This window comes from Strix aluco, chromosome 26 (genome assembly GCF_031877795.1).
Source record: "Strix aluco isolate bStrAlu1 chromosome 26, bStrAlu1.hap1, whole genome shotgun sequence".
Lineage (NCBI taxonomy): Eukaryota > Metazoa > Chordata > Aves > Strigiformes > Strigidae > Strix > Strix aluco.
The window spans coordinates 8,436,331-8,461,856 of record NC_133956.1 but is presented as its reverse complement, the minus strand read 5'-3'; the positions used below and the strand labels follow the sequence as shown (position 1 = coordinate 8,461,856).

General features: G+C 54.4%; 1 protein-coding gene across 3 annotated transcripts; it reads left to right on the top strand.

Annotated features, from left to right (window-relative positions):
• The first annotated feature begins 15,785 nt into the window (after window positions 1–15,785).
• LOC141934980 (uncharacterized) lies at window positions 15,786–23,261 on the top strand. Of its 3 annotated transcripts, XM_074850842.1 has the most exons (13): window positions 15,786–15,939; window positions 17,021–17,123; window positions 17,328–17,741; window positions 18,268–18,329; window positions 18,781–18,934; window positions 19,188–19,444; window positions 19,841–19,926; window positions 20,337–20,633; window positions 21,019–21,142; window positions 21,572–21,700; window positions 22,013–22,152; window positions 22,440–22,565; window positions 23,106–23,261. In XM_074850842.1, coding segments are annotated over exons 3-13 (1,455 nt in total). In that variant the 5' UTR covers window positions 15,786–15,939; window positions 17,021–17,123; window positions 17,328–17,662; the 3' UTR covers window positions 23,107–23,261. The 3 variants fall into 3 exon arrangements, with proteins under 3 accessions (XP_074706943.1, XP_074706944.1, XP_074706942.1); XM_074850843.1 differs by lacking the exon at window positions 22,440–22,565; XM_074850841.1 differs by lacking the exon at window positions 23,106–23,261 and having other exon boundaries at window positions 22,440–23,095.
• The last annotated feature ends 2,265 nt before the right edge of the window (window positions 23,262–25,526 follow it).

The following is a 25,526-nucleotide window of genomic DNA, read 5'->3' as shown; positions in this document are numbered from 1 at the left end:
GCTTCACGCGCCACTATCTTATTGCTAATACGCTAAAGCTACTTGTTCACGCGCCCTTCTGCCCTCGATGATTGGTCCCAGTGTGGTGTCCACGCGCTGCTCTCCCCCCCGGTAGACCCCCTGTTTTCGACATTCCAACATCTTTATCTCTGGGGCAGGAATGTAGTTTCTCAGGCCGTCTCGGCCTTGTTTTTGTCCTTGAACACAGCTGCAGCTTGCTGTTACAGTGAGGCCCCTTGGTCTGGATCGCTCACAACATGTCCGTTGTTCTCCAGCGATGCCACAAATCCCCCTTTTTGTTTTTGAGCGATCCAGACCCCCCTGTGGTCCTGTGCTAAAAACATTGCACCGACAGTCCTCTGCAGGGCCCTTTGCAGAAGGCCTGTAAGGCAAGGCAACGTGGAGAGTACAGTCACTACAATCAAAAGGACTACTCCGACAGTTTTGACTAATGTTATCAACGAACCAGATAATCCCCAACCTTTAAACATCCTTGTCAGCCAGTCCAAGCCATCATCTTCTGTTAAGCGTTTGACTCCATCCTTCAATTGCTGAATGCTTTTAAAAATAGATTCTGAATGATCGGATAGATTCATACAATACATTCCTCCAAATTCAGTACAACCATGTCCTTGCGCTAGAAGCAAAAGTCAATCGCAGCTCTATTTTATAACGTAGCATGTCTGACACTATCAGCATCAGTTAAAAGACCACTTAAAGCCAAAGAAGTAGCATTAGTTTGTTTGCTAAGCCAAAACTGCAGTGGGTTCGGCCATGTATCCACAGGTATTTCTACCAAGCACGTAGAGAACAGATTTTCAGGGCTTGCGGTGGTATTTGGTTGTGAGACCACCCATCCTTCACTTTGAGGCAGGTTCCAATACAGGCCGAATACACCGAGCAGGAACCCAGCGAGAGCCGGCATCTGTGAAAACACAGACATAACCCCTGCTCCAAGTTAATATCTCATTTGGTTTCTGTTTCGTCTTTCTTAACTTCCTTTTTCCAGGGTCGCACCCATCGACTCGGAACCCATCTAGTGCCGGTATCGGTAATAACGCAGGCATAGCCTTGACCCGTCATTGTTAGTTCCACAGGTCCTTTCCACTCTCCTATAGCAACATCTTTGTACTGAGCAAAAGCACCATCTCCACACCGGCTTATATCGGATTTCAGACCCAGACTATGTATTACTACTGGTGGTTCCTCCCTGTCACCTGTGAGCCGTAAGTACTTTAACACATACACCGCTTTTGCAAGTGGTTCTGCAGCAGCCAAGACCTCTCCCCCTTTTTGTTTTTGCAAAAGCGCTTTTAAAGTTTTGATGTGCTCTCTCCACTATAGCTTGCCCCGTGGGGGAATGTGGTATAGCTGTGATATGACGTATACCCCAGAGTTGACAAAAGAGAGCAAATTTTTGAGAGGTATAGGCTGGTCCATTATCAGTTTCACGGGTCAATTGAACTAATTTCCCATATTGCCTGGCATATTCCGCCCTACCGCGATGGTAACTTCTCACAGCTTCGTACTTTTTCACAGCTCAGTGTTGCAGCTGTGCACTGTTTTTCCCTGCCACCTTGGCACAACTCAGCAGTTTCTTATCTATCTTCCAAGGCCTGTTCTTCATCAACCCCTGCAATTGCTTAGAGGCTGTGTAAGGCTGACAGGCCAATGCCTCCCACATCTCCCCTTTCTTTGTTTTGCAGCAGCACCTGCAACACTTATTTCGAGACTTTATGAATTAAGGGTTAGGCAAACTTCAAAAAATGCAGCATACTTAAAACAGTTTCACAGAATGCTAGAAACAATACAGCAGTTACAGTTATTAGGTAAAAAAGAGTAGGCTAATTTCAGTACCCATAACTAAGGGATATGACTAAATACTACAAAAATAAACAGTAAGGAAAATACAGAATAGCACACTTACTTAATGGGGCACTAACATTCAGATCCGCAGTTGCTGGAGAACCCTGGATGCAGCGAGAATTTAGAGTACCCTTCCTCGCAAACCGGAAATCCTACGCGTCCATCCGTAGGTGAGGCATCCAACATCGCTGCAAGCAGGTCCAGCCTCATTTATCTAATTCAGCAGGTCAAAATAACTGGCAATTTTCTTTGAGCGGAAACATCTGATCTCATCCTCCTCTTGGGTTCCACCCAGAGCCTGGCCACCACTCAAGGGGGAAAACCAAGGGAGTTTCTAATAAGGTTAAACACTTGGGGTCCTAATTCTTAATATGGCTAAAGAAAGAAAGTTGAATACACACATTCTTATAGCATTTCATCCTTATTAATAAGTACATTTTGTCTAAGCTACATATTTCACTAGTGACTAGTAAGCCTATATGTTTCATCAAGGAGTTGCAAGTACTGTTAGCATTTTCTCTTAAAAGAGTTGGGAACTGTAGTGTGATTAAGGACAGATATAGTGTATTTTGTCCTATTGCAGTAGCAAGCATTACCCATCCATTCTGCTTAAACGATCAGTTGAAGAGATGGCGAACTGTTGGCACAGGGGTATGTATAGCACCCACTGCTGGCTCCTGAGTGTCCACCAAAAGCTGCCTCTCACGCCTCAGGTGTGATTGCACACAGCTTGCTGGTAACCACCGGGACTGTAACCTGTGAAAACACAAGCATAACCTCTTCCCCAGGTTATTAAAGGATATGGTCCTTCCCAGTTACACTTTCCAGGACTTGAGTCTTGCCCTGGACTTCTTGTTGATCTGGTGTCTGTGATGAGAAGTGCTGCAATATTGACGGCACCTATTTTAACGATCCAAATGCAGCAAAGGGAGTGACGTCGGAGTGACGTCAGATTGCCATAATTCTGAGGAGTGAGTCCCCGAGGGTTGACACCACTGGCTGTTGAAGAGAGAGAGTCCTTCTGGCATTCAGGGCAAGTCACAATGATGTCTTCAGCCTGAGGCCTTGATAAAGAAAACTGGTTTTGTATTGCCTGGGCATTTTGGTGGAAAAATTGCATGTGAAAGCTGTGCTTACTGTGTTTCTGAGATGGCATTAGTTGCACGGTGGAGATCTTGTTTTTGCTTTCTCTGTAAGTACTCTGGGTGATGTGAGTGAAGGATCTCTTCGCAAAATATAAAGCAAGCTATGGAGATCATCATTAGTTAGGCCCAACAACAGCTGTATCCAATTTATGGTTCATAACAGTTTCTGTAAATCATTTAAAGTCTTAACATCAGTTCTAAGTTTAAGGTGTTGGGGGACAATGGTCTGTTCACAAATTCTCCACTCCAGGTACTGCCACGGTGATGATCTCTGTACCTTTTCAGGTGCTATTTGTCACCCCATTTGAGATACTGAGTCTTTGGGTAAAGCAAGAGGCTTTTCCATGATCTCCTGTGTTTCTGCTGCTATAAGGATGTCATCCATATAATGATATATAACAGTCTGGGAGACCTGCATTGTGGGAGTATTCTTTATGCCTTATGGTAAAACAACCCAGTGGTACCGTGTTGCAGGTTCACTAACATTAATACTGGGAACAAAAAAGGGAAATTTAGATGCATCATCCAGATGCAAGGGAATGGAGAAAAAATAAATCTTTCAGATCAATTATTAGAAAATGCCAGTTTAGGGGAATCAATGTGTTGGAGATCATGTAAAAGTCACCATTTACCACTTTTATTTGATATAACAAACACCAGGGGGTTCCAAGGACTGGTAGGTATGATATGTCCTGCACTTAACTGTTCATGAATTAAATCATTCAGGTGGAACAACTTTTCCACTGGCGAGGGCCACTGACCCACCCACACAGGTGATTCTGTTTTCCAAGTTAGTTTCAGGGTGGGTTTCAGGGTGGGTTGTGCTGCAGTGGCAATTAAGACAAATTTGATCTGATTTGAGTTCCCCATTGAGCCATACAGTCACAACCCCATGATGTAGCAGGGGTTTCCAATATAAATGGATGAATATTTGCTACCCAGTTTTCTGGGCCCCTTACCTGAATGAGTTATTTGGTTTGAAACATTACAGCATGACCACCAACCCCGAAAAGCACTCGCGTTACCCGAGCTAACAGCAAATCTGGTCGCAGACATTACAGTCACATCTGCACCAGTATGTAAAATGCCTGTTAGTTCAACGGATTCTTCTGCTTTAGTGAGGTTACATTTTATCAGAGGTCGACTTTGTCTCCCTGTCTGAGCTCAAAATGTTTGAGGAGTAAGTGCTGATCCAAATCCTGAGTCACCCCAGCTGTAGTAAAATAAACAAGCTGAGTAAGTTTGACCTCTGGTAAAACGAACAACCCCTGTAAGGTTGTAGATGATTTTTATGACAATACCCTTCTCAGCTAGATGGTACAAAGGTGCACTCTCCCCACAAAGTATGCACCTAAATTCAAGACAACAATTAATACAGAATTACTGCCTCCTGCTAGAGGAGATATTTCACCTATGACACTTCAAACACTGAGCCTGAACAAACAGGCAACACCGACGACCCAGCGGGTACTATGGCACTCTGGCAAAGAAGTCTGCAGTCCGCAGCTGCCGCTGGGCTGCTTCTGGCACACGCAAAACAACCACACAAAGAGGCCTCTTACACTTACTGCTCACACAACATAAAATGATAAACGGTGCAAACATCAAAACACTGTTAAGAATATATAAAACTATTAAACTATTGCTTATTGATTATGTGGTGTGTCAGCAGCTTCTGTAAAAAGTGCCGCTTTTGGTGGGGGGGGGGCGGGGTGTGCCGAGAGCGCGGCGCCGGTCTCGGCCGCAGGCAGTTAAGAGACTGAAGTCTTTCTCAGCCCACCCATCAGCACTATCATAAGTAATGTTAATGAGAAAACTAAGAAAGTCCCAAGCCCCCCAAGCCTCAGGATTAACATCAATAGCGGCATGTAGTCTAGCAATAATTTTTGGATAGGGCTCCGGGGGCCCCTGTCTTACTCCTGTAAATGCTGGTGCTGCTTTTTCCTCATGTACGGCTAAAATCGTTTTTAAGGCCAATTCTTGGGTTAACTGTAACACTTCTGGTTGAAATCTAACTTGGCAGTCGGGGCTAGCAAAAGGGCCTGCGCCCATCAGCATTTGAGCTTGCACCCTATATAGAGGATCTCCTTGCTGACGGGGTGTGGCTGCTGGGAAGTTGAATTACTGAACCAGTACATGGTGATTTTAACTCATGTTCCCCATATACTAATTCCGTAACCCAGCACATCCCCATCATTTTCCAGTCTCAGGCTTCCCACTCATTGCCTTGGGAGGTTACTGTTACCGGAAACGTCATTGGTCTAAGCTCGTTAAACTGCCCCTCAATTATAGCACCCGAATAACTCCCCGCCATCGGCTTGCCGGATTAGCATTACCACTCGTGCGTCCCAGTGCCCCCCCTCCCATTTGGGCCGACGATGGTAGCGACCCGATAGCCACCGTTTCCCTCTGACCACCCCCCCCCCCTCCCCGTGTCGCGGAGGAAGGGGTTAAAAGGAAGAGGGGGAGGTGGCGGTGCTGTGGGGGTGGGTTGAGCCGCTTGCTGCATTCGGATTTCAAGTTGCTCTAATTTTCTCGTTAGTTCTTGCAAGTGTTGATCTTGTAAATCATAACGAGATTGTTCCTGCACCGACCGGGGTGTCGGGGGCGAGGATGGGGGCAGGGCTGGGTCGGTGCCGTCCTCTGGCGAGGCGGCGGCGGCGGCGGCGGGGGGGTCGGCGGGAGCGGGGCAGGGCCGTGCGCTCCGGTGATTGATCTTTTGGGCTTGAGGGGGGGTGGGGGTGTCGAGGTGTAGTAAACCTGTTGACTTTTGCTCTTGATTTTCCTGCCGCACGGGTTCTGCGCGTGCAGCGTCCCCATCCTTCCTTTTAGGAGCCGCCTTGGGGAACAGGGATCCCGCGAGCGTCCCAGCAGTGACAGAATCCTGAGCGCCAGCGCGTTCTGCCTCTGCTGACCAGGCAGCGAAAGCGGAGGCGGGGGTCTGCCGTTCCGCTTTCAGTTCTGTCAGAGTGTCTAGGACCAATCTCCACACAGTGGAGAGTTTCCTACTGTCTTTAGAACCTGAACTAATGTTGTTCCACAGTGCCGCGCCGATCTTTTCCCAAGTAGCAGGTTCAAAGGCTGCGGTCACTGAGGGGATTAGTCAGTGCTGCCGAGCCCACAACAGCACCCTCCTCAGGTTCCCCTGATAAGATAATCCTCCCTTAGAGAGTATATGTTGGAGGAGCTTAACCACTGCTGCTTAACCACCTTGCCCCGAGGCGGGACACCTGCACGGGACACCCAAGGTCTTGGCTGCCCTTGGCTGAGCAGCTGCCCCTGGGACCTGCTCAGGGGCTTGGGCACAAGGGGCCTCTCCCAGCTCACAGACGCCTTGAGGCTCCATCGCACGCAGATCCCATCCCGGGTGGCTGGAGCTCAGCCTGCGGGACTTCTCTGCCTTCTCCCTGCCCGTAACATCTCACACTTCTCTTTCTTCCTCCCCGCACTAGATGCTGGTACGGCAGCGGACAGGGAAGTGTCAGCAGGCTCCAGGCGTGGCTGTTAGCAGAGGGGCTGCTGGAGTCTTCCCACTCCAGAGTTTCATCTGGTTTCCTGGCCTGTCCTGAGCGAGAATCGTCCCCCAAAGGCATCAGTCTCCAAGGACTCCACTCCACGGGGACCTCTCTCTGCTTGCCTTCAGACTCTTTTGTGCCTCTCAGCTGTGTTTATTGCTGTGCAGTTCTTCTGAAATAAACGGTCGGCCCATGGAGCTGTCAGTCGGGAGTGTGTCGTCTCTCCCAACCCGAGCCCTGGCGGGGCTGCCTCCGGCCCTTGCAGGAGGGCTGGGGCAATGGGCTCGGGGCCGGGGCTGTGGATTCCATTATTCGGGGGGCTGGAGGGTGCTGGGCTGGTGCCACAGCAGCTGGCTGCCTGTGCTGGCTGGGCGTGGAGGCCGGGCTGGAGGCGGGCGGGCCGGGCGCTTGTCCGGGCTGGCGAGGGCCAGGCCCCTGGGGCTCTGTGGCAGGCGGGACAGGTTTCCAGCACAGGCGATGGCTGCTGGTGTCGGGCCCAGCTCTCGGGGTGCCGGGGTGGACGGTCTGGCTGTCCAGGGGCGAGGGACGGCTGCTGGTGTTGGGCTGGGATGAGACTCAGGGTTCTATTGAACCATTTTGTTCAGTTATATCATCTTGCCCTGTTCAGGCTTAAGTAGAAAGGTCACATTTCTTGCCCAGGAATCACCCACCTGCTTAGCTATAATTATCACATAAACGGCGTCATTACCAACGTAAGGTCAGCTTACTCGCCACCATTACACCAGGTGGACATTGTGAGATGGTTATTTCACTCTATTTTCTCATCTAGATGAAGACCCCTCAAGATCTTCTAGATGTTGCATCTCAAGGGAGCCAGGAAAGGAGGAGGAGAATTTCCAGGACTAATCTCTTGCCCCTCCAGCCCACTGCTAAGTGGCTGAGTGCTTTCTAAATCAAGTCTCGCTACCCAGGAAGCCTCACCCGTCACCTTTATATTCCAGTCCCTCTGGATTTTATCACTTTGGTACTGTCATCCTGCAATTAATGACAGAAGCTCTACCATAGCTGAGAGAATGAATAGGAGCCCAGTGTTACACCTTCCTGTTATTTAATGAACTTCAGCTGTCAGCTGACACTGAGAGGAACCAAGGGTCCCTTCCAAGGGTCTGCTGGAGAGTCCCCAGCTCCACATACTCTCATTTACAGCTGTGGCTCCTGCCTTAAGTATTTACAGTACTATTTTCCCTTTCCCAGCATCTGACCTCTCTCATCCTGGCTCGGCAACTTTGCAACTCCTTATTTACTCTTTTTCTGGCATCTGGACCACATTTCATAGAACCATTTAGGTTGGAAAAGACCTTTAAGATCATCGAGTGCAGCTGTAGACCTAGCCCTGCCAAGCCCACCACTGCTTTCCCTGGATGTACGCAGGAACTGCTGCTCAGAAAATCACCTACGGAGTTCAAATGCAGGGAAAGGACAGGGAGGGGGAGTTGGCTTTGCAGTCCCTCCCAGCTAGGCCACCTGCTGCACTTTTCATCCTCAGCCTCCACAGCATTGTATAGACAGAGCAAGAAGAAGCTAAGCCCTCAGGTACACACCGTGCAAAAGAGATTCCAGGCCAAAACAGCCCAAAGGCCCTGTGCAAACCAAGGCGGGCAAGGCCAGCGGCACGAGGCAGGCAGCCCCCGTCCCCTCCACGTTTCACCCACAGCCCGCGTGCACTCACAGCGCAGCCCCGGGGAAGAAAGGGAGACAGGCCGGCACTTTCTCTCTCCGGGAGCAAAGCTTGCTCCCTGCCCGGCTCCGCTGGCGGGGAGAAGGGGCTCCAGCTCCCAGCCCCCGACATGGAAAGTGCTGCAGCCTCCAGGTGCCTCTCGCCCAGCACAAGAGCCCCCACACACTGAGCTCCATCAGTAACCCCCTCCCCAGATCCTCCCCAAAAAAGCAGCTTCTGTGCAGGGACACAGATCCTGCAGGAGGACGAGTGCAACCCCCTGCCCCAGGCACCCCCCTGCCCCAGGCATCCCCTCTCGCACAAGGGATGTCCCCAGCCCCGAGGCGTGGGGCAGGGGGTGTCACCGCCCCCCCCCCCCCCCCCCCGAGCTCCCCTGCAGCCCCGGTCCCTGCTCCGCCCTGCTCCCAGGGACGCGGTGGGGGCAGCTCTGGGACCCCGGGGACAGAGGGGACAGGGATGCTCAGCGCCCAAAGCACCCAGTGAGCACAGCAAGCAGGCCCTGATAAATTTGCTTGCTTACTTCATATAACTTTGACACATTCTTCTACTCCTCACACTGAACAGCCCCAGCTCCTTCAATCTCTCCTCACAGGATTTATTCTCCAGGCCCTTCCCCAGCCTCGTTGCCCTCCTCTGCCCTCGCTCCAGCACCTCGAGATCTCTCTCGTATTGAGGTGCCCAAAACTGGACACAACGCTCCAGGTGTGGCCTCACCAGTGCAGAGCACAGGGGGACTATCACCTCCCTGCTTCTGCTGGTCACACTATTTCTAACACAAGCCAGGATGCCGTTGGCTTTCTTGGCCCCCTGGGCACACTGCTGGCTCATGGTCAGCTGCTTGTCTATTGTAGCCGGCTCTGCATCTTTAAGCCTGCCTATCCACCTGTTGGTGGCGCTCAGGTCGCAGGGCCAGATACCGCAGGGGGTTAAGACCTTCTCGGGGACATCAGTACAGACACCAACGTGGTGGATACAAAATGTCCGTTTATTGAACTGCGCAACTTGCATATATATGCTCGCCAAGCACCTCCTCCGTGGGTGTGCCCTCGGCATTACAGGCCTACCCATTACCTTATTTAGTAACAAAGGAAAGGAGGGGAGGTTGTAACTACTCTTTCCGTACATCGCGAGATCTTCCGAGTGCCATTCCCTACACTTCCCCCCCCCAAGCTTTATAACATTATCTTGTTAATAAAACGTTAACCTTCTTAAACAACTTACGAACCATAGCGCTAATACAGGTAAAAGCAATGCAAATAACAAGGAGTACGCTACATACCCCAATGACTCCCCAAATGAGCCAATCCCAAGTAAACCAACCAGTGAACCAAGCCCACACCTTGTCAAGCTGCCCAAACCATTCCGGTTTCGTAAAGGTAGCTGTTTTCTTGATGTTCTCCAACAGCTGCGTAATTAGTACATTTTCTCTCCCAATTTTATCATAGTCTTTGTCTTGTATGCAACAAAAGGTTACGTTTCTAAACATCACACTTTTACAGCCTCCCTGCGCAGTTATGTCAACCAGCATGTTAATGGTCTCTAAGACATACTGCGTTTTTTGGAAGCGCTCTCGTACATCCTTATGCATGAGTTCGGTTCCATACTTAGATTCAGATATGGGCACTGGCTCTCTAGACCCGTTATGAAAGGCGGCTGTGATGAAGACATAGCAGGATTCCGCTCCCGTATCTAAGGGAATGCAGACGTCTTTGCGGTGACGTGCTCGCGCCCACTCCCTCCAGTGTCCTGCGTGACTCAGCAATGCACAGCCAAGGAGGGTGATTCACCACCAATGCTGTAAAACAAAGCTCCATCTCATGTTAGATCAGGTTTTACACACCGTGCAGGTACCCACTTAATTATACCATCCTTTTCCACTGCCGCGTACCCACGCCCAAGTACTCTCAGCGACCACCCCGTCTCCCAAGTTATCGAGCCTGGTTCCCTGATTTGGACTAAGGGATAGTTTTTCGTCTCCTGCGTTGGCACAAAGTGTTTCCACAGGGGAGGTGTGGATTCCTCACCCCTAACGAAATGATTTAGAGTATACAGGGCGCGTGACAGGAGAGCTTGTTGGCGGTCTACAGGTATTGTTCCTGCGTGGCCTTCCCCCTCCCCAAGCTGTTGGAGTTTCGTTTTTAGGGTGCGATGTGCACGCTCCACTATGGCTTGACCTTGACTATTGTAAGGGAGGCCGTGCACTAACTTGATGTCCCATAACGCGCACCATTCTTTTGTGTGCGCTTAGCAATGAAGCAAGGGCCATTGTCTGTCTTGATTTCCTGTGGTTTTCCTAATAATGCAATAACGCCCTCCCAATGAACAATGACGTGTCTGGCTGTCTGTTTACGACTCATCGTGGCTAGTATTGTGGAACTAAAGGTGTCGATAGTTACTATAAGGTATTTATTTGGCTTTAACAAGTCACATTCCGTTATGTCGGTTTGCCAAATCTGGTTAGAGGAGAGGCCTCGCGGGTTGACGCCTGCCTCCCACAGTGGGCCTTTTTGGCAATAGGGGCAAAGTGCCACTATATTCTTTGCTTGTGACAGGGGAGTCTGGCATGTTTTTGCTAGGGCTTTCGCTCCAAGGTGTAGGAAGGCGTGTAGGTTCTTTGCGGCGTCTCTTGACCACACACCCTGTGCCGCCTGATCCGCCTGATGGTTGCCTTCTATAATTGGACCCGGTAGGGATTGGTGACTGGGTAATAAAGGCCTGTCCTGTGCGTTGTTGTAGAGCCTCATAAAGTAGAGTCGAGGCTTCCGTTTGCACGAACCCTACTGTTGTCATTTTGTGCACGAGCTTATAGACATACAAAGAGTCCGTAACAACATTAATAGGATTTTCTGGCTGCTGTTGGAGTGCCATTTGTACCGCTTTGGCCTCCAGCCACTGTACAGATTTGTCGGTCTGGGTTCACATCCTCTTTTCCCAGCGTCCCTCAGTCTTCCACACAACTGCGGCTGTCTGAGATGGCGACGAGGTGTCTGTAAAATATGTTGTGCCCTGAAGCGGGCGCATTGATAGAGGTAGGGTAAGTTGTAACTGGAGCGTTTTCAGGTGAGTAATCCACTGTAGGCCTTTTCCTGTTGTTATGGAGCCCGGAAAGTCAAAGATGGCACATTGTAAGTCTTCAGAACGAGCAACCATATTTTCCCACATCTGCTGCTTCCAGGGGATGAGGATCATATCAGGTTCCTTTCCAAAGTGTAACAGAGCCATGTTGCGTAAACGTCCTGTGAGGTCTGTTTGCCAGCTTCCGTAGCGGCCGTGAATTCTCTGGGCCGCAGTTGTAACTGAGCCGGCATCGTTGCAAAAGCGCCCCGCCCTAATAGGCGGTCATGGGTAGGCCCATGTAAGGGGTGCTGTTGATCGGTGGCCGCATGGACTACAGCAGTAACTCGGCTTCCCCATGCCTCCTTCCACAGCAAATACATTGCCGGTTTTAACACCGCTTTCGCCAGCTGTCGCATGTCAGAGGGGGTCAGTGGCAATGCCAAAACGGTTTCTAATAGCAAAGTTGTTCCTGGGTGTCCTAAGCCGTGTTCAGCAACTGCCTTAAATAGGGTTTGCACTGCCTTCATGTCAAGCGGATACCACTCCTGCTGCCCTGTGGGGGTAACCCTGACTGGGTAGGCATGTATTGCTGCAGGCTCAAGCTTCACCGCCGACATAATGCACTCCTTGGCTATGAGTTGCCAATCTGTGGGTGTCCTCGGCACAGGGGATGGCGCCAAGCCCCCCCCCACCAGCCGCCTGTTCTCTCTAACTGCAGCGGATAGTTCCTGCACCGCCCTAGCGAGTTCGTTGTCAGCCCTTTCATTCCCTCCGCGGGCGGCTCTAACGGTGGGTGGACCTCCCGCTGGTTGGGCCGCGCCCCCCAACCTCTCTCATGCTTCCATTTTTGGTCATGTTCTGCTTCGTCGCTCTCCGATTCGCCATCCGACCCTATCCGGGTCCTTGGCTCCCGCCAATGAGCGAACGGGTCGCTCAGTTCCCTTATATGGCGAGGCTCTGCCGGCCCCACTGCACTCCATGGCGGGCACGCACGGGGGTTTGAGGAGCGCCCGGCAACCAATCAAGGAGCGGGTCCTGCCCAGGTTGCCCTCCTTGGCCCGGCCCTTGGGCGACTTGCCCCTGCTCTTGTGGCTGCCGGACCGCCCCCATATCCACCCCCGAACGCTGCATGTTCGCGCGCCCCTTTTCTGCTGATTCTTGTTTACACACTCGGTTTCCACCCTCCGCATCTCCTCCCAAGGGTACACGGGGGGGTGCCGGGGGCGCAGACGGGATCGCACCCTTCTTCCCCTGTTCTCCGCCCCCCTCTCCCCCCGATGGCTTGCCTTCTATGGGCCACGCCTCTAGTTCCCTACTATGTCTTCCCCCTCCTCATCGTCGGAGCTCGCCGTGAGCTCCTCCGTTTGGGTGGTCTCCTCCGCGAGACCCCGCAGACCCTTCTTCGCATCCCGCCACGCCTGTTGCTCCTCCTGGGTAGCTATCATCATCGCGTTTGCCTTCCCCCAAGCCACTAAGTGCTCTGGCCTTCCCAGCTTCGCCTGCTCCGTCAGCACCGCCTCTATCTGTGGCCAGAGCTCCGGCTTCATGCAGTCTATTGGCTCCGGCAACACGCCGAGCCCTATCAGTTTTTGTAGCATAGCTTTCAGTGTCTTTGACTTCATAGAAGTCTTATGTTGCTCGCCCCATCTTTTCAGTACCTGAATTATGGCACCCATGGCGCGCCGGGGGGGTCTCCCGTGCTGCGTGGAGCTCCTTCACCCCCTGCTGGGCACCGACGACGGTAACTGTAGATCACGTCGGGGTCACCACTTATTGTAGCCGGCTCTGCATCTTTAAGCCTGCCTATCCACCTGTTGGTGGCGCTCAGGTCGCAGGGCCAGATACCGCAGGGGGTTAAGACCTTCTCGGGGACATCAGTACAGACACCAACGTGGTGGATACAAAATGTCCGTTTATTGAACTGCCCAACTTGCATATATACGCTCGCCAAGCACCTCCTCCGTGGGTGTGCCCTCGGCATTACAGGCCTACCCATTACCTTATTTAGTAACAAAGGAAAGGAGGGGAGGTTGTAACTACTCTTTCCGTACATTGCAAGATCTTCCGAGTGCCATTCCCTACACTTGTCAATTAGAACCCCCAGATCCTTCTCTTCCAGACAGCTCCAGCCACACCTCCCCGAGCCTGTAGCCATGTAGGGGGTTGTTGTGGCCCAAGTGCAGGACCTGGCACTTGCCCTTGTTGAAGCCCATCCCGTTGACGTTGGCCACCGATCCAATCTATCCAAGTCTCTGTGTGGAGCCCATACGCCATATCTGGGGATGTAAGAATTGGTAAGTCTGAGTGGTTTCCTTCAGCGTATGATGGTGCAGGACAGTCATAATTGGCGTGTAGATCGTATGCTTCTAAGTTAAAAGGACACCGGGCAAACGCGATGAATTCATGTAAGAAGCGTTCAGTGCGATTCAGCAACAACGGCTTTAGCTCGTCAGCAAAGGCCTGACTGTCCAGATCATACCTGGTCACGTTACTCACGATAACACGCTGCACAACGTTTGCCAACGATCCTCGGGCACCGAGCTGGACTGTAAGTTCTCGCTTCAACCAAGGAGCCAACCTGTGAAGGCAAGCAGGGTTGCGGTGGAAAAACTCTGCTGAAACGTCTCGATAGCGGCCACCGCCCTGAATGCTACGAATCCGCCCAGCGCTGCGGTACAGAGCTCTGCGGAAGCTGATCATGTCCTCCTCCGGAATCCGCGGCAGAGAGGTGCCCTCTGCGCTCGCCTGCCTCATCCAGGCCAGAGTCCTTAGCATAAGCTGGATCTCTCCGACCCTCTCCCGCACGGGTTGGTCAGACAGCCCGTCAAACAGTACCCCGTTATCTGGTGACAGCGTCCTTGGGGAAGGTGAACTGCCAGCGCGGCGTTCCCCCGCTAAGGCAGAGCTGTTTTCTGACGGGCTGGGTATATACTCTTCAAAGGCATCGTCAGCACGAATCGTATGGAAAATGGAAAGAAAGGGTCGCTTGCAGAGGGGGCATTCTGCTTTGCTGTCTGACCACTCCTGCACACAGCTGAAACAGAACCTGTGCAAGCAGCGATCTAGATAGGCGACATTGTCACATCTGTCCAAGCAGATGGGGCATCTCGAGTCGGGAGATGCATCTGCTGGCAGCTTGCTGGTGCCACCTTTTGGCGAAAAATTGCCCTCTTCTGAAAACTCCTTATCTGCTGAAGCCATGTTCTACGAGAGAAAGACACCAAAGATCATCGCTATCTCAGAGAGACAAAAATGTTACAGTTTAGACACAGGAACCTCTAACAGTCACCTTCAAGGCTGCAGAACCCTGTGTGGGCACCGAGAGAACCGAACAGAGACGCAGCACGACCTGACCGCTCGGCTTGGCTTCTCCTCACGGTGAGATCTGGCTCTTCAGGGTTCAAGTTTTGAACAGAGCGTGACTAATGCCGGTGTGTGTGAAGGGCACAGGCAGGGCTCTGTCTGCCACCCCACTCATAAACAACTGCTTGGATGCAGTGAGTTTATGATTAACACGGTGTCCTTTGAAACACACTTCCAAGGGAGACCAGGGTTTAGATAGGAAAAAGACGAGAGCATATTTTGACAAAAGTCAAACCAAGTAATTGCGCTGGAACTAAACTCTCCAAGCTGTGCTGGCCCTGTCCTGCTCCTGCCCCCTGCCCACGAGCAGCCGCACGAGCCTCTGCCGGGCACTCGTGCTGGACCACATACGGCTCCTTGGGCTGAGCCACCCCCAGGGATGTTTTCCAGCCCAAACGAGTCTTTGTTTTCAGGAGTGAAGCAGAAGCAGCCGGGGGTCCTTCCCACCCCCAGCCTCGGGTACACGCCACCTGTGGATCTAGTCAGGCTGTCGAGCACGATTGGCCAGAAATCCGCCTATTTTGCAGTTATTTCGGGGATCCCCATTCCCTTAAGGCATTCCGCAGCGGAGATCAGTCCCCGCGCTGCTCCCAGACCCGCAGCCAGCTCGGGAGCGCGTCGTACCCGCCCGCCGGACACCGGGCACCGAGTCTGCCGTGCGGGGCAGCGAGACACACGGACAGGGACGGTCGCGCACACCCCGGGGCACACCCGCACGGACACGGGGAGGGGGGGAAAGGGGCTCCCGCCTCCCCGGGGCGACAGCGCCCGCCCGCCGCGGGACGCCGCCCCGCCCAGCGCCCTCCCCCGCGCCTCCCGCCCGCCCCGTCCCGGGCCGCCGGCCCACCCGGAGGGCTCCGGCGCCGCTCCCCGCCCCCAGCTCACCGCTCCCGTCCGGGCCGGGGCCGGGGCCGCGGCCGCCTCCAGCCCGCGGCGCGCCCGGCAGCGTCCGGAGCCGGGAGTGTCCTGCGGCTCCTCCCGAGCGGGCGGCGGCGGCGGCGGCGTTGCCGCGGGACCGACGCCGCGGGAGCCGTTGCCATGGCAGCCGCTGCCCCCCGCTGCCTGCCGGGAGCGGCGCGCGGGCGCCCCGTTGCAGCGTCACTTCCGGCGGCGGCGGCGGCGGCGGCTGGGCCTGGCCGGGGGCCGCGGGCGCTGCCGAGCGGAGGAGGCCGCGGAGGGGCCGTGCCCGGCGCGGCGCGGCGCGGCGCGGCGCGGCTCTGCCGGGGCGGCGGGAGCCGCGCCCGTTCTGCCGCCCGGGGCGTGCCGGGGCCGGCGGGAGCCGCGGCGGGGGCAGGTCCGAGCGCGCCGCCCGGGGCGGGGGGGCGGCGGGCCTGAGGCCGCCCGGCCTGGAGGGCGGGTTTCCCGCCCGCGGGCAGGCGGGGAGCGGGGCCGGGCGTCCCTCTGGGCGGCGGCAGCGGACACCGGGACCTGGCGGGTACCGGGGCGGGTCCCGGGGCTGCCGCCGCCAGCGCGCCGTGTTCTGTCCCGCCGGTGCTGCCGCCGCGGTGCTGCTTTCCTGGGGCCTCCTGCTCACCAGCCGCCCCCCTTGGAGTCGGTTAAACGTGACATCCCCGCACTTCTCCTGGCGTCTGGGGGAGATGCGATCGCTTTGGCTCCCCAGAGGCAGCACCAGGCCCACGGGCTGTGACCTGCAGTCCTGCTTCGCCTGCTGCTGCCGCAACTTGCTCGCTTTACTCACCCCAGTTCCTCCAGTAGCTGCACCCGGGACACACCTACTGGTCCTGTCCCAGCGGCTGGAGCTGAGACCCTCACTGTCACCTGTGCCCTTTGCTGGCACCCAGACCCTAACCCACTCCCACGGCTGGCACGATAGACGGGATCTGATCCAGAACCGTCCCAGCTTGGTGAACTTCCTCACTGCCGTGTGCGTGTGTTGGCTCTTAGGCGAGGTGGGATCCACCGGGAGAGTCCATCTCTGGAACTCCCTGAATCACCGGAATGGGAAGATGGAAGAAGGTGCCCCAGGCTCTTTGCAGGGGGATTTTCACTGATGAGCTGAAAAGAAGCAGTTCTGGAAGTTAAATGGCTCTGTTGTGTCAGTAGATCTCCACACTCGCACTCCTCACCTTTTTTTTCTTTTTCTTACACTTTGTCTCGCTGCTTGCTCCATTGCCTGAAAGGCTATCTTCATTTTTGAGGCAGTCACTGAATTTTGGGGAAGTGTTCCTGCCTCTGGAAAAGGAGGCTGTGAGAAAGAAAACAGGTCGTCACAACAAATGTTCCCAGCCGAGTCCTAACGTGGCTTCTGTAGCGGGGGGACAGACAAAGGAAGGACGCTTATGATTCATTGTGATTTTGCAAACAGTCTTTGAGTTCTAATTTCCATCATGTTTTTACTCTTCCCTTCTTTCCAGGGAGTGAAGCCGATTTCAGCTCTTCAAGAAGCATGTGCAGTATTTTAGCCCCTGAAGTCCACGTGTCCGCTGTTGGAAGCAAAAGATCTTCTTTTTCTCGCAGGTAAGCAAAGCAATTTTTCCTTTTTTGCTCCCCACAGGCCTTCGATGCCATCTCTTGTAACTGCCCAACCGCAGCCAACCCCCAAACCCCCCTGCCTGGACTGGCTCCAGCAGCAGAGACAGACGGGATTTTTGGAAAAAGACTGGTGAGAAAGGGGATGGCTTTCCCAGGACAAGAGGTAAAATCTCTCTCCTCTCTCACCAGCTGTGCCGCCTCCCTGCTGATGTCATAAATGCACCTTCCAGTGATGCGGACTGATGTCACAGGGGGATGCCCCACATCACAGGGGATGTCTCCCCGGTGCCGCAGCCGTGCCAGCACTTCCCAGCAAGGCCTGGGCGCTGCTGGACACTGCTCAAGGGCTCCCCAGCGCTGCCCTTCGGAGCTGCTCCAGAGCCAGCACCAGGGTCGGGAGGCAGCAGGGCTGCACTGGCGGACCCTCACTGACAGGCAAGAGGAGCAGGGGCACATCGGAGAAGAGAGGAGACACTCTCTGAAGAGCATCTTTTTACCGGAGCTGCAGACGAGCAACAAGTGCAATGGAGGGTTGCTGCACCGTGGCTGTCAGCTTTGAGCTGTGCAGCTTGTTCCCCACGCTCCTGCAGCTCTCCCCCGAGGGTAAGGTTTTCAGGAGCTCCTTCCCAAAGGACAGTGGGGCTGTCCACTGTCAAAAGCTGGGGCTGCTGGGTTGTGGGAGTGGCTGGACAGGGCTGGGGGCTGCTGCGAGAGCCCTGCCTGAGGGTCCCACCGGGCTCAGGGGACCATGTGGCAACCAGGACCCACGGTTGGCATGTTCCCCTTGTGAAGGGGGCCATCCAGGGCCAGCTTCCCCTGGGAGCTGGTACCTCTTGGGGTTCTGGCTCTGGGATGAAAAGGGGTCCTGCATTCCAGCTGCGTTAGATGGCCACAGCCCTGGTTCCTCAGCCCTTCTCACATCCCCATTTCTGCTTCAGCCCTGCCCCAGGAGCAGCGTAAGGCTGGCAGTCATAAATTGGGGCACAGCCCAGCTCCGCAGCCACGGCAGCGTTTGTCTGGGCTGGTTTTGGACACCTGCATCTGGCACCCCCTGGGCGAGGACCTTGCCAAGAGGCTGTGAGATGGCTGGCCTGGAGCCTGACACCTCTTTCCTTCCCTTGCTTTGCAGAGGTTGTGGCTACCTGGGATGCCGTGTCTGCATACATCCTGGGACAGCTGAAACTGGACAAGGTGGGCTGGCGTCTTGGTCCCCCTTTTCTCTCCCGATCCCAGGCCCCGGCGAGCAATCCCTCCCTGAGCATCATGGCAGCACACCAAGACAACCCCGTGTGCCCACAGCTGCTTCTTGGTCAGCCAGGAGAGAAAGCAAGTCCAGATCTAGTCTGAGAAAGCATTTGGCACACAGGATGCGGGCTTCCCTTTTCCTGTGATCAGAGCGACGAGACCAAGCAGAGAGAGATGGGATTATGCTGGGTCCATGCCAAGGATAATCCCTGGGAATCAGTCCAAGGGCTATTCCCTGTGCTGGAAATGCCGGGGATCTTCTCTAGCCGAAGGATGTTAGCAAATATCTTGAGGAGGGGAAGACAAGAAATGGAGAACGTGGGCTCTTCCCAAAGCTTTCACTTTTCCCATCTCTGAAGTCTGCACTCATCAGCCTTTTTGTCTTTTTCCTGGGCAGGGTGTCCTGGTCACAGGACTCGGGACCTTCGCTGTGGTCCAAGAGCGATTCAGCGGCGAAGAAGAGGTGTATGTGGTTCGAAGACCAGTCTTCCAGCTGGACATTGACGCGATATGTCTGCAGGAGCTCGCATTCCCCACAGTGGCTATCCCTGGTGAGAAGGCAGTGGCCAACCTCCACTTGCCCCCTCCATGTCTGGGGGCGGGGTGCGTGCTCTCTGCTCTTTGTAAAGGGAGGGGAGAAGTCGAGAATTGCCTCCAAGGGTCAGGGGGTGGCTTGAGCTCCCCCAAAACAAAGCACTCCCCACGAGCTGTTTCTGTAAATGGCCTTTGCTCTGGCAGTTTGTCAGGAACCTGACATGGAAATTTGGCCTGCTGTGGCACTGACGATGTTCCTCCTCCTCGCAGGCAACATTGAGATCAAGACGCTGAACTACGGGTGGCTATCGCAAGCCACCTCCTTCCCGCCGCACGTGGTGCAGGACTGTGTGCAAGAGACCATCTTCCTGTACTCTTTCCAGCTGAGGAACAGGCAGCGCCTGGCCTTCGCCTTCAAGGACATTGGCGTGCTGTCCTGCAGAGATGACGTCCTGTGCATGCGGTTTTATTACGACTGCGTCACGGGGCTGGAGAGCGAGGCCAGCCAGATCGCGCTGCTTCACACTGTAAGTCGCTCAGGTTTTGAGGGCTGCTTCAGCGTCTTCGGGAAGCCTGGTGAAGGGTGAGCCACCCAGTTGTCACTGGCCAGCCTGGACGTGGCAGGCCAGTCCAATGCCTGTCCCTGTGCTCACCCCCACTGAGCTCTCCATGAGCACAGAAAGTTTCTCCCGAGTTTCTGGGTCCTTGCCCAACAAAGAGCCCCGCAGGGTTATTGCGCAGTGTCAGTGTTTGCTGTGCAGCTCCTCCAGAGCAGAGCAAGGGCTAAAGTTCATGGGGGAGGATTTGGGAGAGAGGTTTGGAAAAGTGGCTCTCTTTTGGAGCGGGAGACAGCTCTGCTTTCTCTGGGAGCCGAGAGAAAAACTGCCTTGGAAACCTTCTGACAGCTCCGTGTGGCTTTGCAGAGGCTGTGGATGCCGAGCGGGGCTCTCTCCAGGGGAGCACCCACTGCTCAGGGGATGGAGGCTGCTCCTGCCCACGCGTTCCCCAGGTGAGTGCGTTTCCTCTGCAGCCCTCGGCAGACTGAGCCCGCGGCTTCCCAGCTCCTGCTCCGGAGTTGTCGGGGCTCGACGCTCAGCACCAAGTCAGGGATCAGCCCTGCAGTGACTGGTTTCTGGTTAGCTGGTGCTGAGCTGGGGCGAGGCCTGTGTTCTCCCGGAGTGATCGGGCACGGCGAGTGTTTCTCATGCCCAGCCTGACGTCGTCCACATCAGACAGAACCAACTGCACAGGGTTAAAGCTCCACTTTCTGGTGCTGGGGGGAGGTTGCCAACAGAACCTGTGCATGGCCACCACGGGAAAGGGATGCCATGCCTGGCACGACAGTCAGCATTAGTGCTGGGAAGCTGCAGGGGGTAACGGTCACCCTTCTTCAGGCCTGTGTCATCATTTGCTTTCCAGGTTTCGGTTCATTGTTACAGGCGGAGCAGCGGCCAAGGATTTCTCCACCTGGCACAAGAAGGCTGGAGAAAAGCACAGGCCCAGAAGAAGTACGGGAACGGGTCCGTGCTGTCCAGGGCTGACCACAGCCCAGTTGAAATGCCCTCCCCATGGGGCTGCTCCAGAGAGCTTCCTCCCAGCTGCAGAGGCGTGTCCTGGGAAGCTGCTGCAGAGACGGGTGGCACTTCCCCTGCCTGTGCTGCCAACGCAGGGGCCAGGCACCAGGCAGCAAGACACAGGCAAGAAGCCTTCTGCCAGGTGAGACCCTTGTGGGAAGGGATGAAAGGGATCCCTGCACTCACGCAGGAGAGACATCCCCTTGGGACACTCTGGCTCCAGGGACTCGGGAGGGTCCCTGGCACATGTCCCACGGTTTTTCAGAGCTTGTCTGCCCCATCGCAGGCCCCTCAGTGAGGAAGGCAGGGGATGTTTGTGCACTCTAGCTCCCTTGTCCTTACAACAGAGCGGAGGGGCACTCCTCTCCCACCCATCTAATGGGGCTCAGGAAAGGCTCCCCCCTGCCCTGGGAAATGGCCCCACCTCTCCCGCTGCTTCTGCCAGCCTGGGGAGCTTTGATGCCCAGTGAAAATGGGAGACCAACCTCCCCACGCTCATGCCTACTCCTCCCGGTGTCTCTTTGCAGTGTGCTCCCCCCATGCCCAGGCAGCTCCCCCAGGACAAAGGAGACAGGCCGGCAGGGGCCAGCTTCTCCAGACAGGTCCACCGCTGCGCTCCCGGCATCCGAAGGCTGCAGGAGAGCACTGCAGGTACGTGCCTTGCCGTGACTACCGTGCTGTTTGAGACTTGGCAGAAGCCTCTTTGTGCAGAGAGTCCTCCTGAAAGGATCCCTTGCGTTCCTTGGAACCTGTCTGTCACCTCCTTCAGGTCTTCTTCACAAAAAGGAAGGTGCTGCACACCCTCCCCGCCTGTTATTGCCCCCTGGGTTGTCATGAAACACTTTGCTCTGGCCAGGGGCTATGGAAAATGTACAAGTCCTTTCTAGGGTGTTGGCAGCGGAGATCTTTGGTCACGCAGCTGTGTTTGTCATGAGCTGAGGAGCCTGGCGTGACTCCACGGCCCCTGGCATGTCAAGGGCAAAGCTGAGGCAAGGGGCAGCAACACGGGTCAGACCCGACGGAAGCCCCTCCAGGAGCTGAGACTAATCCTGCCTGCTGCTGCATTTCTGTCCCCTCCAGGAGGTCCGGCAGCTGTCTGCAGAGTGGGAGAAAGGGCAGAACTGGTGGAAGGAGTGGCGAGAGCAAGCAAAGGCAGAATGGGAGGCAAGGGAAGCCTGGTCTGCAGGGGAGCACCGACAGCCACCCCAGGTATGGGCAGTGGTGGGCACTGCGGAGAGCAGCAGTGACTCTCTCTGTCGGGGCACCCAGGGCAGCAGGTCTCCAGGGGATGGGAGCAGGAACTAACACCCAGCTGCAGGGCAGGGCTCTGCCTGCTCATCCCTGTGTGGGAGAGATTGGCAGCAGGATCCAAGGGGCAGGAGCAGCCGTCAGCCATGATGGCAGGCACGCGGTGCTGAGTCTCCTGACTCCAGGTCCTGCTGCAGGCCCCTTTCAAGAGTCTTCTGGGAAGCAGCACCTCTGTTTCCCATCTGTTTGCTGAGACTGTCTCCTCCTTGGCAGGCACTTGGCTCTTGGACTCCTCACCCTCCAGCCCAGCCCAGGAGAAAGGAGGCCAACAAGAGGTGGAGACAGGCTGAAAACCCTCTCCCAGCAGAGCAGATGACAGCAGCAGCCGCCCAGCTGGGAAGACTCCAGACTGAGTAAGTGTGCACCAGCTCTGGACACAGCCTGGGGCAGTCGAGCAGCCGTGACCCCGCAGAGACGGCCAGGTCCTCCATCCCTGCGTCCTGGGGTTCCACAGGAGACCCTCTGATGTCTCCTGACATGGCCGTGACCTGGCTTACCCCCCTCCGGGCCAAGGCCCAAAACTCACCCCAGGGTGAAAGGGTGGGTACACGCGGGACTGGGGGGTGCAGGGGCTGGACGAGGGGAGAGGCAGAGGGGGTCTCTGGCAGAGGCTGAGGGCTGTTGTTCCCTGTTGTTGCAGCCACCTTTCCCTACGAGCGGTCCAGGTCCTCAGAAGGCTGGAGCCGTATCACCAACGGAGGGACATATTCAAGCAGGTCACTGAGAACAACAGGCGGCGTCAAGAGCAGCAGAGGCAGCTCCCCTGGTAACTGTCTCCAAAAAGGGCTGTGCTTCCCCTGGCTGCAAGGCCCATCCCTCCACTGAGGGCAGCCCTGGGGGAAAGAGGGGATTTCTCTGACACCCCTCATGAGGCAGCAGCAGCATCTGGAGGCTGGCTTTGGGCTGGACCAACCCAAGGGGGACTGCCTGGGCACCCAGAAGAGGCTTTCCATGTGGCATGTAAAAGTCCTGGCTGCAGACAGAGGGATCCCTCTGATGGCTGGCTCTCCCCTTTCCAAACCAGAGAGCGTGTCCTTCCCTGGCACAGTCCTGCCCCAAGACACCTTGCCCCGAGGCGGGACACCTGCACGGGACACCCAAGGTCTTGGCTGCCCTTGGCTGAGCAGCTGCCCCTGGGACCTGCTCAGGGGCTTGGGCACAAGGGGCCTCTCCCAGCTCACAGACGCCTTGAGGCTCCATCGCACGCAGATCCCATCCCGGGTGGCTGGAGCTCAGCCTGCGGGACTTCTCTGCCTTCTCCCTGCCCGTAACATCTCACACTTCTCTTTCTTCCTCCCCGCACTAGATGCTGGTACGGCAGCGGACAGGGAAGTGTCAGCAGGCTCCAGGCGTGGCTGTTAGCAGAGGGGCTGCCGACGCGGAAGTCTCGGACACAACTTAGACGACCAATGTGATCAAGTTGATGCCACTTTATTAAAGGCTACACAGCAATTTATCTCAAGCTTCACGCGCCACTATCTTATTGCTAATACGCTAAAGCTACTTGTTCACGCGCCCTTCTGCCCTCGATGATTGGTCCCAGTGTGGTGTCCACGCGCTGCTCTCCCCCCCGGTAGACCCCCTGTTTTCGACATTCCAACATCTTTATCTCTGGGGCAGGAATGTAGTTTCTCAGGCCGTCTCGGCCTTGTTTTTGTCCTTGAACACAGCTGCAGCTTGCTGTTACAGTGAGGCCCCTTGGTCTGGATCGCTCACAACATGTCCGTTGTTCTCCAGCGATGCCACAAATCCCCCTTTTTGTTTTTGAGCGATCCAGACCCCCCTGTGGTCCTGTGCTAAAAACATTGCACCGACAGTCCTCTGCAGGGCCCTTTGCAGAAGGCCTGTAAGGCAAGGCAACGTGGAGAGTACAGTCACTACAATCAAAAGGACTACTCCGACAGTTTTGACTAATGTTATCAACGAACCAGATAATCCCCAACCTTTAAACATCCTTGTCAGCCAGTCCAAGCCATCATCTTCTGTTAAGCGTTTGACTCCATCCTTCAATTGCTGAATGCTTTTAAAAATAGATTCTGAATGATCGGATAGATTCATACAATACATTCCTCCAAATTCAGTACAACCATGTCCTTGCGCTAGAAGCAAAAGTCAATCGCAGCTCTATTTTATAACGTAGCATGTCTGACACTATCAGCATCAGTTAAAAGACCACTTAAAGCCAAAGAAGTAGCATTAGTTTGTTTGCTAAGCCAAAACTGCAGTGGGTTCGGCCATGTATCCACAGGTATTTCTACCAAGCACGTAGAGAACAGATTTTCAGGGCTTGCGGTGGTATTTGGTTGTGAGACCACCCATCCTTCACTTTGAGGCAGGTTCCAATACAGGCCGAATACACCGAGCAGGAACCCAGCGAGAGCCGGCATCTGTGAAAACACAGACATAACCCCTGCTCCAAGTTAATATCTCATTTGGTTTCTGTTTCGTCTTTCTTAACTTCCTTTTTCCAGGGTCGCACCCATCGACTCGGAACCCATCTAGTGCCGGTATCGGTAATAACGCAGGCATAGCCTTGACCCGTCATTGTTAGTTCCACAGGTCCTTTCCACTCTCCTATAGCAACATCTTTGTACTGAGCAAAAGCACCATCTCCACACCGGCTTATATCGGATTTCAGACCCAGACTATGTATTACTACTGGTGGTTCCTCCCTGTCACCTGTGAGCCGTAAGTACTTTAACACATACACCGCTTTTGCAAGTGGTTCTGCAGCAGCCAAGACCTCTCCCCCTTTTTGTTTTTGCAAAAGCGCTTTTAAAGTTTTGATGTGCTCTCTCCACTATAGCTTGCCCCGTGGGGGAATGTGGTATAGCTGTGATATGACGTATACCCCAGAGTTGACAAAAGAGAGCAAATTTTTGAGAGGTATAGGCTGGTCCATTATCAGTTTCACGGGTCAATTGAACTAATTTCCCATATTGCCTGGCATATTCCGCCCTACCGCGATGGTAACTTCTCACAGCTTCGTACTTTTTCACAGCTCAGTGTTGCAGCTGTGCACTGTTTTTCCCTGCCACCTTGGCACAACTCAGCAGTTTCTTATCTATCTTCCAAGGCCTGTTCTTCATCAACCCCTGCAATTGCTTAGAGGCTGTGTAAGGCTGACAGGCCAATGCCTCCCACATCTCCCCTTTCTTTGTTTTGCAGCAGCACCTGCAACACTTATTTCGAGACTTTATGAATTAAGGGTTAGGCAAACTTCAAAAAATGCAGCATACTTAAAACAGTTTCACAGAATGCTAGAAACAATACAGCAGTTACAGTTATTAGGTAAAAAAGAGTAGGCTAATTTCAGTACCCATAACTAAGGGATATGACTAAATACTACAAAAATAAACAGTAAGGAAAATACAGAATAGCACACTTACTTAATGGGGCACTAACATTCAGATCCGCAGTTGCTGGAGAACCCTGGATGCAGCGAGAATTTAGAGTACCCTTCCTCGCAAACCGGAAATCCTACGCGTCCATCCGTAGGTGAGGCATCCAACATCGCTGCAAGCAGGTCCAGCCTCATTTATCTAATTCAGCAGGTCAAAATAACTGGCAATTTTCTTTGAGCGGAAACATCTGATCTCATCCTCCTCTTGGGTTCCACCCAGAGCCTGGCCACCACTCAAGGGGGAAAACCAAGGGAGTTTCTAATAAGGTTAAACACTTGGGGTCCTAATTCTTAATATGGCTAAAGAAAGAAAGTTGAATACAC